Raw genomic sequence first — 16172 nt, forward strand, 5'->3', positions numbered from 1 at the left:
ATGATGAACTATGCTACGAGGACTCTGCGTCGCCCCTTCAATCGTCGAGATCCATTCCTTCGGCTGGGCCGAAGCAGCCCGACAGATCGATCGGTTGAGCTCCAGCAGTGTGCGCATGTTGGGCGACGTGGGCCGTTCCGCCGTGCGAGTCATGCCCAGTTGCAGCTGGCTGTGGATTCGAACTGTAATGATGTCCGTAGTGGTGCTGCGGGATGGTGATACCAGTCGAAAAGGCTGTTGAAGCAGGCTGGGCCTGTCCAAATGCGATGTTGTCGTGGTGCGAGCGTGGTGCCATGGCCTGATGCGTCGATGTTCCTCCGAACTGGACCGGCTGTGCCATCTGATTCGAAAAGCGAGCATCGAGCGCAGAAGGCTCAGGAAAGTAGGAGCTCGACAAGGACGACTGCTGCGCATACAACGGGCTCTCGGCAGCCTGCGAAAGTAATGGTAACGAAGTCATGCCCGGAATCTCCGAAAAGCTGGACATATGGCTGCTGCTGAACGGACCCGTATTGCTTGTTGAATGTCGAGGGAGGGCCGATCCTGACTGGAACGAGACGGGAGATTGCTCCATCAAACTCGCAGCAGCAGCGCCATTCTCTGGAACTGAAGCCAAGCCGCTTTGCTTGAGTGGAGACGACGTCGATGCAGATGTGCTTTTGAGCACCTCTTCCGGATCCTTCCACAGAATGAGAGCACCTCGTGCTTCTTCGGCATTGATCGGCGATGCGTACCCGGACGAACCAGGGCTCGACTGTGCCGATCTTCGGCGACTGCTAAGCAAAGATCCCAGACTCGGGACTGCCGAGCCCGTCGACCTCCTCCCAGAGCGTCGAGATCGACTCCCGCTGCCCGACGATGCGCTTGATCGGGATGTGGAAGCGGCATTGTCTCGATCGGATGTACCAGTGAGCACGGCCCTGCTGTGTGCTTCGAGCTTCTCCATCAGCTCGTTGTTGATCACAAATTCGTTGGAGCTGTCTTTGCTGTCCGTCGACGTATCTGCCTCGGGCGTCTTTTGACCACCAACCTCGCTGGAGGCATCGCCTTCAGACGATGAGGTATCATCCAGACTGGTGACCACGATACGATCTGGCTCGACTTCGTAGCTAGACGGTACGCCCCGACGCTGCCTCATGTCGCTGTCCTCCAACTCGGCGGAGCTGGATCTCTCGATTGGAAGCGCCGCTTTGTTGGGGAAGCCGTATGCTTGCAAGGGTGAGCTGGGTGGGGCGATGGCTCTGTCGGCCACGCTCGGCGAGGTGGGAGGAACGGGTGCGACCGCCTGCTGGTATAAATTGGAAGCTGACCCGCCAAAGGAAGAAGGGGTTGCGTCGGTCTTCGTTGGACTTGAAGGCGGTACTCTTGGAGCAAATGCAAGGCTGTCGGGATTGGCTCCGAATGCAGAAGCCAAGGAAGCACTCAGCCCGAAAGCGCCGGCAACGCCGCTGTTGGATCGATAATTCTGTGGTCGTCCGAAAGAGGTCTCGCTCGGTACAGATGCAGCCAGCGTGTTGGGGTCGATGCGTAGTCCAGCTAATTTGCCGTAGGTTTGCTGATCTTCGGGTGTTTCGAGATGTACTCGTTTTGACGGCCTTGCCAGCCTGGCTAGCTCGTCACGATCCAGGTCTGGACTCGTGTTGGGCGGCATGCTGGGATAAGCGGGGGCTGTGGAAGATAGGGATGCCGTTGGCCAGTCGTAGTCGCCATCCGAGTCTGAAAGGTCTTCGATGCCCCAGCTGCTTGCACTAGACGAATGCCTTGGCACGAGCTCGGGCGAGGGCGGGTTCACAATAGAAGGGATCAAGCTTGTTGCGTTGTGCCTGTTCTCTCCGGAAAATCGTCCTCTCTTCTTCTTGATCGGCGTAGGTGCGGGAACCGACACAAAGCTGGAGGAAGTGGGCCGCGATGGGCCAGCAGCAGCCCAAAAGGGCTCGGTCATAGTATGTGAGCTCGATAGCAATGTGTCCCGGGATGAACAACGGGAGTGCGAGGTTCTGAATGGAGGCTAGAAAAGGTTTCAGTCAGGTCATGTGGGTGAGCACATGAGGGCGGATGAGTTGCCGCACCGTCGTGGCTAGAGCCGTGTTCTCTTGGCCAGGATGTCTTTGCTGGCGCGTCCGACGCCAAAGCCGAAACAGTCGATTCGAGTCGTGTATGCTGATGGAAGTGATGATGGTGGTGTGGACGCAAGAGACGTTGTGCTGGTTATCGATGTGATGTCGAAGACCGAAACGAAGGGAACATGCGTCTTGAAGGTCCGTGTTCGAGTGGGTCGGAATGCGGACCGAAACAGTGGATCGGGTGGCTTGAAGGCGCATTCGAGCAACGCGCTGGTTGGAAAGTTTTGAGCGCTGCTTGAAATTTCTGGAAGATTGGAATTTCGCTGCGAACCCCGCTCGGAAATTTCACCCGATTGGCCTCCACACTGCAAATCCTATCGATGGAAGCTCGACGTGTGTCACTCTAAGCCCGCGATGCAGCTCTGCAGGCTTTCGAGCGGCATTGCAGGAGAAGCCAGGGAAAACGGTGTTGGACTTGACGCACGGCCGTTCCGATGTAAGTCACACGATACCTTCACCTCTTCCCGACTGGACCACACCTCGACTTCGCACGCTACCACTCTCACGATGGTGGCCATCGGAAAGACCGACGCTTCTTTGCGGCATCCCGAAAAGCGACAGCCGCAGGCCCCACAGCAAGAGTCTCTCTCCGACAAACGTGCCAGCGATTTGATATATCACTCCAGCGTCTTTGTGGCAGGGATACTGCTGCTCGAAAAGGCGGCCGATCAATTCATCCGACATGTCTCTCAGCTCTCGACTCAGCTCGGCGTGAGTCCGACGCTCATCGCCTTGCTGACTGCCGGCGCAGAATGGGAGGAACTCGTCGTCGTAGTAGCCTCGATCGCCCAGGGTTCACATGATCTCGCCGTGGCCAACATCGTCGGCAGTTCCATCAGCAACATCCTCGGAGCCTTCTCGCTCGGTATACTCTTCGCGCCAGCGGGTGTCGTCTTTGATGACAGCTCGAAGAGGTTTGCCATCATTCAGGCCGCAATCACCACAGTGGTGCTCCTGCTCGTTGTCGCCGTGCAGATCCAGCATGCGGACAAGGACGCCAAACTGGCCAGCAAGCGGCTGTTCGAGAATGTCGTCGGCGTGAGTCTCATCGTACTCTTTGTTCTGTACATGCTCGGTCTGTCGTGGGCTATCGGCCGAGGCATGCTAGCCGCTCCACAGGCGTCCGACAGCGAGACAAGCAGCGACAGCGACTCCGACAACGAGGCGACGACTCCCGACGATCGGTCCGCAGTCCACAGCGATGCTGCAAGCACAACCACTCTTGGTAACGAAAGCGAAGCTTCCTCCTACGTCCCACCGCGACGAACGCCTGGTGCGGCTGGACGCAGGGGTCAGAACCGCACCGCTACCTCGGCTGCCATAGAGCGAACACCTCTGTTGCTGGGTTCCGCGACTTCATCCAACCTCGCCTCACGTCTTGCACAAAGGCGCAGACGCGCTATTCTGCGAAGCTTGCACAGGCTCTTGGTCACGTTCGCCATCCTTTCCCTTGCGGGTTACCTTCTATCGCATTCCGTCCTCGAGATTGCCTCTGTGACCCATCTGTCGGACACAGTCCTCGGCCTGACTGTCTTGTCGTTTGCCACCACTATTCCCGAGAAGATGCTGAGTCTGATCGCCGGCATTCGAACAGCTCCAGCGTCGACGAGACCTCCAGCACCTGTGCGTCGGCCAAGCCTTGCTCGTCGCGCTTCCATCCACGACGCAGCCGAGGACGATGTCAGTCGAGGCGCGAGTAGTATCCTCATGGCTGGCGCTGCTGGCAGCAATATCTTCCTTTTGACCCTATGTCTTGGCATCTCATTGATAAGCGACAAAGCGTCTTCTCTCTCTTCTCCGAGCCAGTCGATATCGGCGAGGCAGGACCAGAGCCGCTTCGCCGCAAGTAGTGTGCGGTGGGAAGAGCTGGCTCTGCTCGAGACAGCATCGCTTGCCTTGGTCCTCATTGCATTCACCGGCGGCCAACGCTGGCAAGGCGTTGTTTTGCTTTTGGGATACGTCGCATTCTTGGTAGCAGAGTTTACCATCCTCAAGCGTTGATCGCGGATCGTCACTGTGAACTTGTCCCTTAACAGATACGTGTATTGCTCCTGCATCAAATATACCTCTCATTCTCTCGCCGCACACAATTGCTTGGTCGCTGTTGTGATTCGTCCATTGCGCAAAGGCTAGCTGCTCACTACTCCGTTTGGCTCGTCAGGCCGAATTGTAACGCCAGAAGAGAGCAACCTCGACAGTACCGTGTCGTTCCTCTCCCTTCCATTCGAGAGCAGCGCAGCGACTCTTGACAGAACCTCTGATGATCCCAGCTCGATTTTGTCTGGTACAATGCCGTCGGCGCGCGTCGGGCCTTTGTTGAGGATCATGACTGGTTTCTTCTGTTCCACCGCCTGCTTGACCAATCTGAACGCTGAATACGTTGCCAGGCTGGTGCCTATGAGCAGCAGCGCACTGCTCTGATCGACCATGTGGAACGAGTTGTCCCTGATCTTGTCCGGTACGGTCTCTCCGAAGAAGCATACGGTAGGCTTCACGAGAGCACTGCCGCACCCGGGACACGATGGATAGCGAAAGGTCGAATAGTCGACGCCGGATAGCTCGACGTCGCCGTCGGGGTTCATCTTGGGCGCTTTGCCGGTCTCTTTGATCTCGCGGGCAAGTTCCGCCCAAGCTGGATTCAGCCTTGTGAGCTCATCTTGGAAGCCGGCTCGAGACCCCATGAATCCGCACGAATGAGGGTAATGCTCGCCGGCGATCGTGTTCTCAGGCCGTGGCGCAACGTGACCAGTCCCTTTCTGGTACAATGGTGATCTGAGAGCTTCGTAGAGTTCAGGATTGCTCGGGGCAGCGCCTCTCCTGGATTCTCTGTCCGCTTCCCCTACACAAACGACATGTTTGAGCGTGCCGTGTAGCTCGAGGATTGTGCTCGCTGCAAGAGAGGTGGAGGGCGTTGCGGCGCTATGCAAGTTGTCTACGTTTTGCGTGATGAGGCCATTTTGTAAGTAGCCGAGACGTTGTAGCGCTGCAATACTGTAATGCGATACGTTGGGTTCTGCACGCCGTACCGGAGGGAAACCGAGGTACGATCGACTGAAGTATCGCTGCCGTGCGATATGTCCTTTCTCGGTCGTATCGGTAAACTCGTGGTAGAAGATTGGTCGGAATGTCTGATTCAGATAGCGCCCATTTTCGCCACGATAGGGTGCGATGCCAGAGTCGACGGATACCCCCGCGCCGGTCATGATGAGCGCCTTGCCATTGGCGGCAGAGAGAAAGTCCGCTACGAGCTTTGCCCCTTGTTCGACGCTGTGCTGGATCGTGCTGCGAGCCGCTTGTTCCGGTACAGAAGGGATGGATATACGCATGTTGAGGGCTATGAGCTGAGACCTCCGGTATAAGGTGAAGCTGGAGTGCTGCTGCTTCGATCTCTGCTATGTAGACGTGAGCATAGATTGTGAAAGGAGGGTGGATGATGGAACGGAAGATCATGGTGTTGATCTCGAATAATAACCGAACAAGCTTCGAAAGCTTCGCGGTTACGTACTGCTGCAGCGTGTCGCCTGAAATTCCTCCACTTGGACGGAATTTATCCGTGGGTCGCGAACATGAACACGACCATACCACACTTCTCCTACACAAACATGGCAACAGCGAAGGACGCTCAATTGAATCGTGTCAGACAAGACAGTGCGCAAGGCATCGGTCGTGAGGTATATGGATTGTCAACTGGCTAAAAATACAAACTGAAACGGGTTGGCGCTCGATCAAGCGCATCGCAAACTTGACAGAGAGGAAAGCAGAAGAAAGGAGAAGAGTTTCGAGCGAACATTTGAGCTCACCAGCCAAAGCTCAACTGCCCTCTTGTGAAACGGGGTGGTGTCCATCTGATCTGAGAAGGCTCGATGCGACGACTCGCTCGCTTTGCTGCGCGGTCGTGCTGGGCGAGGAGAGCGTCAGAGAGGACGAGCATGTGCTTGCCCTGATATTGCTTGATCATGTTGTTCGTTGTGCACGTAAGGAGGATATCAGCAGGTGTGAAAGAGGTCTTCTGTGCGATCTCTTCGATGCTGATGTCCTCCTCCGTCTTGAGGAGCAGCTCGACAATGACAAAACGCCACCAGAAGAGGTACGTGACAAGACCCATGTCACTAAGCGGCTTTTCTGGACTGCCTAGCTTGCCTTCGATCTTGCTGAGTTCGTAGGAGAACTCGATGAGGAGCTTTCCGTAGCCGTGACGTTGATGTTGGGGCAGTGTCAAGATGCAAGCAAGGTTGTAGCCTTCGTGGCTCTCTTTTTCCTTACTGAAGTACGCGACAAGGTGACCGCCCAGATCGTCGCGCCTGACCATACAGTAGAAGAGGAATGGGTCGACGTCGTAGTAGAGCGTTTTGTGGTCGAGGAAGCACTTGCTGAGAAGACATAAATTGCGACACCACGTCCTCTGGTGTCTTCCATCGATCTCAAAGAACGAGATGTCCTCGTGCCGGTAGATCTCGTTGCCGGGTGGATGCAAAAGCGTGCACTTGCTTCGATGGCGCTTGTGGGCCAAGGAAGATTCGAAGTACGACAGACACATCTCGCAGATGTAGAGGGTGTCGATGTGGGCGTATTCGATCGGGTAGGGACTGAAATACCACGTTTCGACTTCGGACTTTCCCATCTGGATCTTGTTCAAGTTCTTTACCCTAGCAACCTCGGACACTACTTGCTGAGTCATGGACCCTGACGTGCGCAGCTTCTCGATCTCTTGCTTCATGCTGAGGTTGCTTTGTGGACGGTTGGCGTTGATGGAAGCGGTAAGGCCGCCGTTGCTAGCTGAAGCGACGTCATCCTGCTCGTCCTGGTCATTGGCGCCGAGCATCTCCATAGCCACGACAGCGCCGTCTTCATCGTCTTCACCGTCGGCATCTGCATCGACCGAGTCGGCACGGTCAGAGCCTGCCTTGCGCTTCTGCGGTGTTTCGAGGCCAGCTTCGCCCTGGACGTTCTTTGCTGCCTGGGCGGCGGCTTTTTTGAGAAGGTTGGTGGAAGGAGCGCCTCGGTTGGTCTTGCCGGTCGGTGTGAGCGGTGTCGAGGGTGTTGTGGTGCCGCTGCCCGTCCGAACGACCTTGCGCTTGGTCTTGTCGTTGGCGGACTCCTTCTTCGGCCACTCGAGCTCGCGGGAAGTGACGAGACGGGTGCCGCTAACCCATTCATCGAGACGCTTGTTGAACTCGCAATAGTGAACATAGTACTCGAGCTTCTCCTCCAACGTGGGGACCGGCTTGTCTGCCAGCTCGGCTTGCTGCTTCTTGGTGAGGCGAGGTTTCGGCTTCTCGCGAATCGAAAGAATCTCGGCTTGTCTCTCCTCCATCTCGCCTGTAACAACGTCTGGCTTTTGGACGAAAGCTTTGCATCCTACAATGACATCTTCCAATCCATACGTGCCTCCAGGACTGATTTGAGGACCCTCGTCGGGAACGGGGGTGCCTGCGCCGCCGGGCGTGCCGCTCGTCGACTTTTGTGGACGGGGAGCCATGATGTTGGAGGCTTTTCAAGGCGTTCCTGGTGTGATGTAATGGCAATGACGTGTCGTGCGGCGGATGCGTTCGATAGCCAAGAGCCGTATGCGACCCGGCCAACGGGAAGCAGAACAATCCGGACAGAGATCAAGCCGTCAAGCGTATGCTGCGTCGATGAATGCTGTGATGCTGTCGTATGGTGTCAGTACGCCGTTGCGGATGGAGGGCTCTGATGGAGTTGGCGCGCATTTTCAATCCAAAAACTCAGCCACCACTCGAGCTTTCTCGCACGTACGAATTTTCGAGCTCAAAATCCATCGGGTAGATCGGGAGGGTCGAAATTTAAGGTCTTCGATGAATATGGAAAGCTGAGCTTGGAGCTGCACGACCGTCTTGTTCCATCACCCTCATATCTCTTCTCGCCTGTCCGTTTTCTCTCTCTCATCGCTTCTCTCAGGCAACGACAAAGTCCACCTTGCTGCATGGCGGCGATCAGCTACACGTCCCGCCCATCTGCATAGGTCGGCGATACACCGTCTTTCTTTCGGCATAGAACCGAGATCTTCCTGACAACAACGACCTTTCGACCGCTCTGCACACCTTCGGCCGCCTAGTTGTCAGCATATCAGCATGACAGCGGACGAGATCCGTAGGCTGCAACAGGCTCGCAATGCTAGTGCAGTCAAGGACAAGGTAGCCGTGGGCAAACTCGGTGGTTACGACCAAGACATCTACGGTGCTGGAAAGCGCAGCGACTATGTCCGAGAATTGCCCATGGATGCCGACAGCGACGACAGCGGGTCCGACCATGACGACGGTCCGTCCAACGGAAGGAGGTCAAATCCGCTTGACGCCTATTCCGCGCCTCAACATCTCTTGCACGAGTTCACAGACGAAGATCACGACCCTCTCAAGGCTCGAGCAGAGTCGAGGCAGATAGCTGCCCGCCAGAGCGACTACCACCTTCGCAGATTCAACCGAGACATCAGCGATGGAAACGCTGTCGATGCGTTTGCTCAAGACGGTCAGGTGAACGAAGAAAATCAAGAGAGCTATAAGGATCGCATGAGGAGGGCTGAACTGGAACGAGAAAAGGAGCGAGTCAGGCGCTTGATCGAAGCGAAGGAGAAAGAGGCAAAGGATAAAAACGCTGACAATGTACCCAGGACGGACGAGTGGGATATAAAGCCGTCTTCTTCTACAGACAAGCCTGAGGGCGACCGCACGCCCAAGGCTAGACGCAAGAGAAGATGGGATGTTGCAGCGCCTGCAGAGACATCGGAGTCCGTTACGGAAACGAATGGGCACGCCACACAGGAGATCCCCACCGAGCAGGCACCGCGCAAAAGGCGATCTCGCTGGGATGAGGCACCTGCTGAAGCACCCGACACCGCCAACATCGCAGCAGCGGACGCAACCAAGCCCGTCGCAAAACGCTCCCGATGGGATCAAGCGCCCGCCGACGAGCATGCAGGCAGCACCGTCGATAAGCTTTCATCGCAGACTGCAAATGGTACAAGTCTCGCAGGCTCCATCGCTATCGATCCTCGCAACCGATACATGACCGACGAGGAGCTTGATTCTGTCCTGCCTTCTGAGGGCTACGTCGTTGTTCAGCCACCGGCAGACTACGCTCCTGCCCGCACACCAGCATCACACCTCACGGCTGCTCCGACGCAAGACAACACCGGCTTCATGATGCAGGACGAGGGTGCCACCAGAGCTATCTTGGAAGAGATGATCCCCGACCTTCCCACCGACATTCCTGGAGTTGGGCAGCTCGCTTTCTTCAAGACCGAGGATCAAGCCTTCTTCAAAAAGATTCTCAACGAACAAGACGAGACAGTGCTCAGCGCTGAAGAGCAAAAGGAGCGCAAGATCATGCGCTTGCTGCTCAAGATCAAGAACGGCACGCCAGCAACTCGAAAGACGGCTCTTCGTCAGATCGCCGACCGTGCTCGCGATTTTGGGCCAGGGCCACTCTTTGACAAGATCCTTCCGCTGCTCATGGAACGCACACTGGAGGACCAGGAACGCCACTTGCTCGTCAAGGTCATCGATCGCATCCTTTACAAGCTCGACGACTTGGTGCGTCCATACGTCGGTCGCATCCTCGTCGTCATCGAACCACTCCTCATCGACGAAGACTATTACGCGCGAGTCGAAGGTCGCGAGATCATCAGCAATCTTTCCAAAGCGGCCGGTCTGGCGCACATGATCAGCACCATGCGTCCCGACATCGATCACGTCGACGAATACGTGCGTAACACCACAGCGCGAGCCTTTTCGGTCGTCGCTTCCGCGCTCGGCATTCCCGCACTTCTCCCCTTCCTCAAGGCTGTCTGTCGATCTAAGAAGAGTTGGCAAGCTCGACACACGGGCATCCGCATCGTCCAGCAGATCGCCATCATGATGGGATGCGCCATCTTGCCTCACCTCAAGAGTCTAGTCGACTGTGTCGAGAAGGGTCTCGAGGACGAGCAGCAGAAGGTCAAAACCATGACCGCACTCGCCTTGGCCGCACTCGCCGAAGCAGCCGCACCTTACGGTATCGAGAGCTTCGAGAACGTGCTCAAACCGCTATGGATCGGCATCCGGCAACACCGGGGCAAAGGTCTAGCCGCCTTCCTCAAAGCCATCGGCTTCATCATCCCGCTCATGGACTCGGACAGCACTCTATACTTTGTCAAGGAGGTGACGCCTACTCTCATCAGAGAATTCCAGAGCGCCGACGAGGAGATGAAAAAGATCGTGCTCAAGGTCGTCAAGCAGTGCGCCGCCACCGACGGCGTGACCGGAGCGTTCCTGCGCGACGAGATGCTTCCCGAATACTTTAAGAACTTTTGGGTTCGCAGAATGGCGCTCGACCGACGCAATTACAAGCAGGTCGTCGAGACCACTGTCGAGCTCGCCAACAAGGTCGGCGTCGCCGAGGTCGTGTCGCGCATCGTCAACGAGCTCAAAGACGAGAGCGAGCCGTTCCGCAAGATGGTCATGGAAACGATCCAAAAGGTGGTCGACAACTTGGGTGCAGCCGACATCGACGAACGCCTCGAAGTTCAGCTCGTCGACGGCCTTATCTACGCATTCCAGGAGCAGACCGTGGAAGACCATGTGATGCTCGAAGGTGTGGGCACTGTCGTCAACGCGCTCGGCATGCGAGTCAAACCGTACCTCACACAGATCGTGTCGACCATCCTGTGGCGTCTCAACAATAAGAGCGCAAAGACACGTCAGCAGGCTGCAGATCTCACCACCAAGCTCGCCCTAGTCATCAAGCAATGCGGCGAAGATGCTCTCCTCGCAAAACTCGGCGTCGTCCTGTTCGAACAACTCGGTGAAGAGTTCCCAGAGGCTCTCGCTTCCATCATCAGCGCCGAGACAGCCATCGCCAATGTGGTCGGCATGGCTCAGATGAGCCCTCCCATCAAGGACCTGCTTCCGCGCATGACACCCATCTTGCGCAACCGACACGAAAAGGTGCAGGAGGCCAGCATCAACCTCATTGGTAGGATCGCAGACAAGGGCGCCGAATCTGTCAGTCCACGCGAGTGGATGCGTATCTGCTTCGAGCTGCTCGACTTGCTCAAAGCGCACAAGAAGGCCATTCGAAGAGCCGCAGTCAACAGCTTTGGCTACATTGCGAGAGCCATCGGTCCTTCCGATGTGCTGCAGGTGCTCTTAACCAATCTCCGCGTTCAAGAACGACAATCGCGTGTATGCTCGACTGTCGCGATCGCCATCGTCGCCGAGACCTGTGGGCCGTTTACGACGATTCCTGCCATTCTCAACGAGTACCGCACGCCAGAGCTCAATGTCCGCAACGGCTGTCTCAAAGCGCTTAGCTGGGTCTTTGAGTACATTGGCGAGATGAGCAAGGACTACGTCTATTCGGTAATTAGCTGTCTTGAAGATGCTCTCACGGATCGAGACCACGTCCATCGACAAACGGCAGCGAGTATCGTCCACCATCTGGCGCTCGGCACCTTTGGCCTGGGTCACGAAGAAAGCATGCAGCATCTGCTCAACCTCATCTGGCCCAACATCTTTGAGACCAGTCCGCACGTCCTTGGTTCCGTCATGGCAGCCATCGAGAGTCTCGAAGTAGCACTAGGACCGGGAGTGCTTCTCAACCACACGTTGCAGGGTTTGTTCCATCCAGCGCGAAAGGTCAGAGAGGTCTACGTGCGCCTGTACAATTCGACCTATCTTCGATCGCAGGACGCCATGGTTGCTTATTATCCGGATTTCTCAGAGTTCTCAGACGAGCGAAACGACTACCGAAGGCACGAGCTCTACACGTTCTTGTAATCGCATCACTCACGTTACTTTCATTCAGATCGTCGGGTGCACATCTGGACGCAATGTATTAGTACGATCATTTGCAAAGCTTGGCTCCAGTCTCCGACAATGTTGCGATCTGAGCGCGCATTTGCATGCTGAAAGACTTTTAGGTTGAATCACGGAGAGCTAATTGAGAGCATCAATTTTCATAAGCAGGAGGTCGAAGTCCGTTCACATAATCAAGGGCCCGAGTGAACGTCCCTGACTTCAGGGCGCGACACCATCGACTTCGCTTGCCTGTTAACGGATTTGATCAGATGCGGTTCAGAGTGAGGTTCATGGTCAGTACTTGCAGAGGATGGGATGCGATCTTGTTGATCGTGCACTTACTTTCTTCAGAGCACCGGATCCGCTCGACTTTGCCTCGAGGACGACAATTGGGTCATCGGAATCGCCCTCCTTGGTGATTTCTTTGCCGGATTTGGTTGTCGTCTTGGCCTCGCCTTCCACGACGTCCTTGACCTTTCCCTCAGGGTGTTGCGATCCCCACTTCCAGGACACGGAATCACCGGCTTTCAAATCTTGCGGATCGGTCTTGCCTCCAGTCATTTTGAATATCAGAGACAAAGTAGAGAGTGGTGGGGGATTCAGATGGCTGATGTGTCGAAGGAAGGTGGGATGTTGTTGGTCGTAGATCGGACAAGGCGATAGTCCGGATGTTGAGATCTTATATGTGCCCAACCGACCTAGCGCCTGCTCAACTAGAGAGCCCGGGAATTGGGACTGCTAGACGGAGGATCAGCCTCGTGCAGATGGGCATTCCGACGCTCTCCCGGTGAAACAGCTGGTCGGGTCTCTGAGGAAGTGCCGAATTAATACGTCATTCCGGCTTAGCTGTGACGAGGCACGCTGACATACACGCCGGAAAATTGGGGCATCAAAAAAGCCGGATGTGGAGGCGAAGCGGAGAATTTTGTGCAACGTATGCAGGGTCCAAACACAATCGACCCCACCCGCAAGCCGCGTGGTCAAGATTCCAATCCGCCAGACCCAGCAGCGCTGACATCACTCGAGGCACAACCACGACGCACATTTCAAGTGAAGCATGTAGTGAAAGGTATTGTCTGTGTGGGTGTGGTGCACTCTCGCGCTACGGTCTACAAATCTATACATTAAAAAGGAAGCTTAATCAGCACCGAATGCGGGCATGTCTGAATCATGCTTTGCCGTATGCCGCATACGAGCCAGAGGTATGATGGTACGGTTGTTGCTGATGCGACATGTCTTTCCAGCCGGCTGGTGGCTGCGTTACATGCAGAAGCTTAGCCCCGCTCTCGTCGACCTCGCGGGTTTCAGTCGGATGGTAGCCAGAGCTTTTGCCGGTGTTGCCAAACACACGGGAGCGGTCGCCGCGGCCTGCATACGCGTGACCGCCATACGTCGCGTCCCTCTCTCGAAGCTGATGCTTGTACTGAGAAACGATGTTGATAAGCCATGCAAGAACCAAGACCAGAATGCCGAAAAGAACGGTGATCACAATAGCGTTGATATCGGCGAGCTTCTTGCATACTTCGTCTGTCGGTCCTTGCAACGAAGAGCCAAAGAGAGATTGAAGCTCCTTTGTGTTGCTGTTCGTCCGAGCTTCACACTGGCTGGCGAAGGAATCCTTATTGCGGAAGAGTTGCCAAATTTCGATGCCGCCCAGAACGGCAAATATCAACAGACCCAACCAGAGCGTGTTCGAATAGAAGGCTACTAGTGAGCGTCGTGCCAGAACCGCACCGAGCAGTCCGAAGAGGGATGCGAGTGCGATCAGGATCGTGATACCGGCAAGTGCTCCGTGAATCGCCTTTTCGAAAGTGCCATACTGATTCTGGTAGTTGATGAGCAGAGAAAGTTGTGTGTAGGCGAGGAGAGAGGCCAAAACCGTCGTTGCTGGCGCAAGTATAAGAACCCCCAGACGAACGGGTATGCAACAGCAAAAGGTCTTCATTGGTGCTGTGAAGGAGGTTGCGGGACTAGTGTGACTGACTGATATGTAAATGGCCGAGGAGAGATGCTTGAACGTCGTTGATCGCTGTTGTGCCTACGTCTATATATCTGTGTGGAGCAAGCTGCTATAGGGCAGTATCACCATGGAACATAACACCAAGGGCGTCGTCGGAGCTCCTAACGATGATGTGCACCCTTCGTGCAGGTAGCATCGGGCATCGATGCTCTTTCTCATAACTTGTAAGAAGCGGTGCAAGTGGCGCTGCTGCTGGCCGCGTGGACCAAGGGTCTCACCGCACCGCCAGAGCGGCCAACACGCGGCGAGACCAGCACCGCCACACACGCGTCAAAATTCTGCCAAGATTTTAAGCGGCACAGCTGGACAGCTTTATTTACTCTAATTTCTATTTATTTCTTTGTTCCCTCTACCCAAGCTGCTGCCGAAATGCATCGGCCAAGTGCGGTCTAAAGCAGTGTGCTGCACAGCTTTGTGTCGAGGTCGTTCCTTGTTAGCATTAATTGAACCGCACCTGTCAAAAGTTCGCACATGGTTGCTCTCCTGGCTGGTTCGGCAAATGGTGCTGGCCCCGCATTCGCCGTCTTTCTGCACACGGTGATCAACATGTGGCTCGTCAATGTGCCCTCGACCACTTCGATAAACCAAATTGGTCTGTAATCTACGCCCGCTCAGTTGACGTACTTTGACATTCGTGCCGCACATTTTCTGGTGATCGCAAAAACCAACGACGTCATTCTCGTGCTCCATCAAGCTTGATGCACTGCTGTAAGGAGAGAACACAGGCCCCTTCTCAAAAATTTTGGTATGCATAAGCGCAAGCCGACCTCCATGTGGCGTGTCGCCTAGCGTAGCCATGTCGGCAAAGCTGACCAAAGATCTTGATACGAAACAAGTTTTGAACAGTTAGCTGCGCAATCTGAATGGGTGGCATCAATTTGTCTTCGCATAGGAGAACTTCGGCTCCAAAATACAAACATGCGAAGCAGCAAGTAAGCATCGATCTGCGGTACAAGTGTGATATTGTGACTTGTCAGAGACGCCGCCGAAGATATGGCCGAGCGTGTGCACCTTCCAAAAGAAGCTCGACAAGAAACTCCATGAATTTGGTGCGATTGTTCGCTCAATTTAGCTGCCTTCATTTTCTCCTGGCAACGATGCCGGATCGTGAGGACATGAAGCCTGCGAAAGGACATGTGGTTGGAAACGAAGCGTAAAAGAATCGGCAGCTCATTGAACGACGGTCATGCGCCAGGTTTGGGTAAACGTGCGAGAAATCGTGGTGCATTATTCTCAATGCCTTGAATGGGATTCTTTGGCCTCTACTCGCTTCTCTGGTTTCGTTCAAAATATATATGGTCAGCTAAAGGATGCATTTTGAGCTCGGGCCTCGACTTCCCACACGCAGGTAAATCAGGTTTCTCAGTCCACTCAACGACGCACACACGCTCAGCACAAGTTGGTTGCATGCATTGATTTATTTGAACTCTGTATATAGCTTCACACCTTCGCCATCGTAAACTCTTTCGCAGTTTCACTAGGTTCTCGACCTATGAGGGGCTTGAACACTTCGGGCTGCCAGAAACACCTTCACAATGCCATCCAAAGTACCAGTCACGCCACAATCGATTTCCAAGGCCGTTTCGAAATCTGCCCTCTTTACCAGCAGACGTATGCAAGGATCATCTGGCGATCCCGCCAGCGTACCTCCCCCTAGGTATGCGCTTGAAGAAGATGGTTGTGAGGCTCCCACGGCGGACCGTCTTGATGCTGTCCTCGTCGCCAAGAATACGAGAGTTGCCGCAGTCAAAGAGGAAGAAATCGCGAAGAAAGAGGAGTCGGCTGCCAACAAGAAGAGCAAATGACAACCTGAGTGGGTGATGATGTTCATCATCGTTGTCACGACAACGATGGACTGCTTCTCTCATATGTCCTGAAAACAATGGTTCCACCATACCAGCGGTTGGCGGGTGTTCACTTGAATTTCGGTGCCTAAATTCTTTTCTATTTTTCGCCCATTGTTCCGCTCCTACTCAATTTGCCTCACCCCACTTCACTTCCTCCTCGACGCTCGAACCTCTTGCACACACGCAGGTCACTCAGCTTCCTCAGTTCACACACACACGCTCAGTCTCAGTTGGTAGTATATATTCATTGCTCGCACCTTGTACGTAGCTTGTTTCCGTATCGCAATCGCTATCTTGTTCTCGCCGTGCACTGTTTGCTCCCTCAACATTTTCGCTGGGCTTGACCACTTTGGCACTTCGGACTTTTTCCTTCTTTGCGCACTCGCTC

The 16172-nt window shown here is 55.0% G+C and overlaps 8 protein-coding genes across 8 annotated transcripts; 3 read left to right on the forward strand and 5 right to left on the reverse strand.

The window, feature by feature from the left end:
• Nucleotides 1-37: 37 nt before the first annotated feature.
• On the reverse strand, nt 38-1942 carry PHSY_000595 (hypothetical protein; the record flags this gene model as incomplete). The annotated part of the gene is made up of 1 exon (XM_012331231.1): nt 38-1942. The coding sequence occupies one exon, from the start codon at nt 1940-1942 to the stop codon at nt 38-40; it is 1905 nt and encodes a 634-aa protein (XP_012186621.1).
• A 160-nt stretch (nt 1943-2102) lies between these two features.
• PHSY_000596 (hypothetical protein) lies at nt 2103-2351 on the forward strand (the record flags this gene model as incomplete). The annotated part of the gene is made up of 1 exon (XM_012331232.1): nt 2103-2351. The coding sequence occupies one exon, from the start codon at nt 2103-2105 to the stop codon at nt 2349-2351; it is 249 nt and encodes an 82-aa protein (XP_012186622.1).
• Nucleotides 2352-2477: 126 nt separating this feature from the next.
• On the forward strand, nt 2478-4124 carry PHSY_000597 (hypothetical protein; the record flags this gene model as incomplete). Its single annotated transcript, XM_012331233.1, has 1 exon — nt 2478-4124. The coding sequence occupies one exon, from the start codon at nt 2478-2480 to the stop codon at nt 4122-4124; it is 1647 nt and encodes a 548-aa protein (XP_012186623.1).
• Nucleotides 4125-4252: 128 nt separating this feature from the next.
• Nucleotides 4253-5449, reverse strand: PHSY_000598 (histone deacetylase; the record flags this gene model as incomplete). The annotated part of the gene is made up of 1 exon (XM_012331234.1): nt 4253-5449. The coding sequence occupies one exon, from the start codon at nt 5447-5449 to the stop codon at nt 4253-4255; it is 1197 nt and encodes a 398-aa protein (XP_012186624.1).
• Nucleotides 5450-5919: 470 nt separating this feature from the next.
• Nucleotides 5920-7602, reverse strand: PHSY_000599 (histone acetyltransferase; the record flags this gene model as incomplete). Its single annotated transcript, XM_012331235.1, has 1 exon — nt 5920-7602. The coding sequence occupies one exon, from the start codon at nt 7600-7602 to the stop codon at nt 5920-5922; it is 1683 nt and encodes a 560-aa protein (XP_012186625.1).
• A 613-nt stretch (nt 7603-8215) lies between these two features.
• PHSY_000600 (hypothetical protein) lies at nt 8216-11896 on the forward strand (the record flags this gene model as incomplete). Its single annotated transcript, XM_012331236.1, has 1 exon — nt 8216-11896. The coding sequence occupies one exon, from the start codon at nt 8216-8218 to the stop codon at nt 11894-11896; it is 3681 nt and encodes a 1226-aa protein (XP_012186626.1).
• A 1189-nt stretch (nt 11897-13085) lies between these two features.
• PHSY_000601 (hypothetical protein) lies at nt 13086-13862 on the reverse strand (the record flags this gene model as incomplete). Its single annotated transcript, XM_012331237.1, has 1 exon — nt 13086-13862. The coding sequence occupies one exon, from the start codon at nt 13860-13862 to the stop codon at nt 13086-13088; it is 777 nt and encodes a 258-aa protein (XP_012186627.1).
• Nucleotides 13863-14258: 396 nt separating this feature from the next.
• Nucleotides 14259-14735, reverse strand: PHSY_000602 (hypothetical protein; the record flags this gene model as incomplete). The annotated part of the gene is made up of 1 exon (XM_012331238.1): nt 14259-14735. The coding sequence occupies one exon, from the start codon at nt 14733-14735 to the stop codon at nt 14259-14261; it is 477 nt and encodes a 158-aa protein (XP_012186628.1).
• Between the last annotated feature and the right edge of the window lie 1437 nt (nt 14736-16172).

This window comes from Pseudozyma hubeiensis (genome assembly GCF_000403515.1).
Source record: "Pseudozyma hubeiensis SY62 DNA, scaffold: PHS8, whole genome shotgun sequence".
In the NCBI taxonomy this organism is placed as follows: Eukaryota; Fungi; Basidiomycota; class Ustilaginomycetes; order Ustilaginales; family Ustilaginaceae; genus Pseudozyma; species Pseudozyma hubeiensis.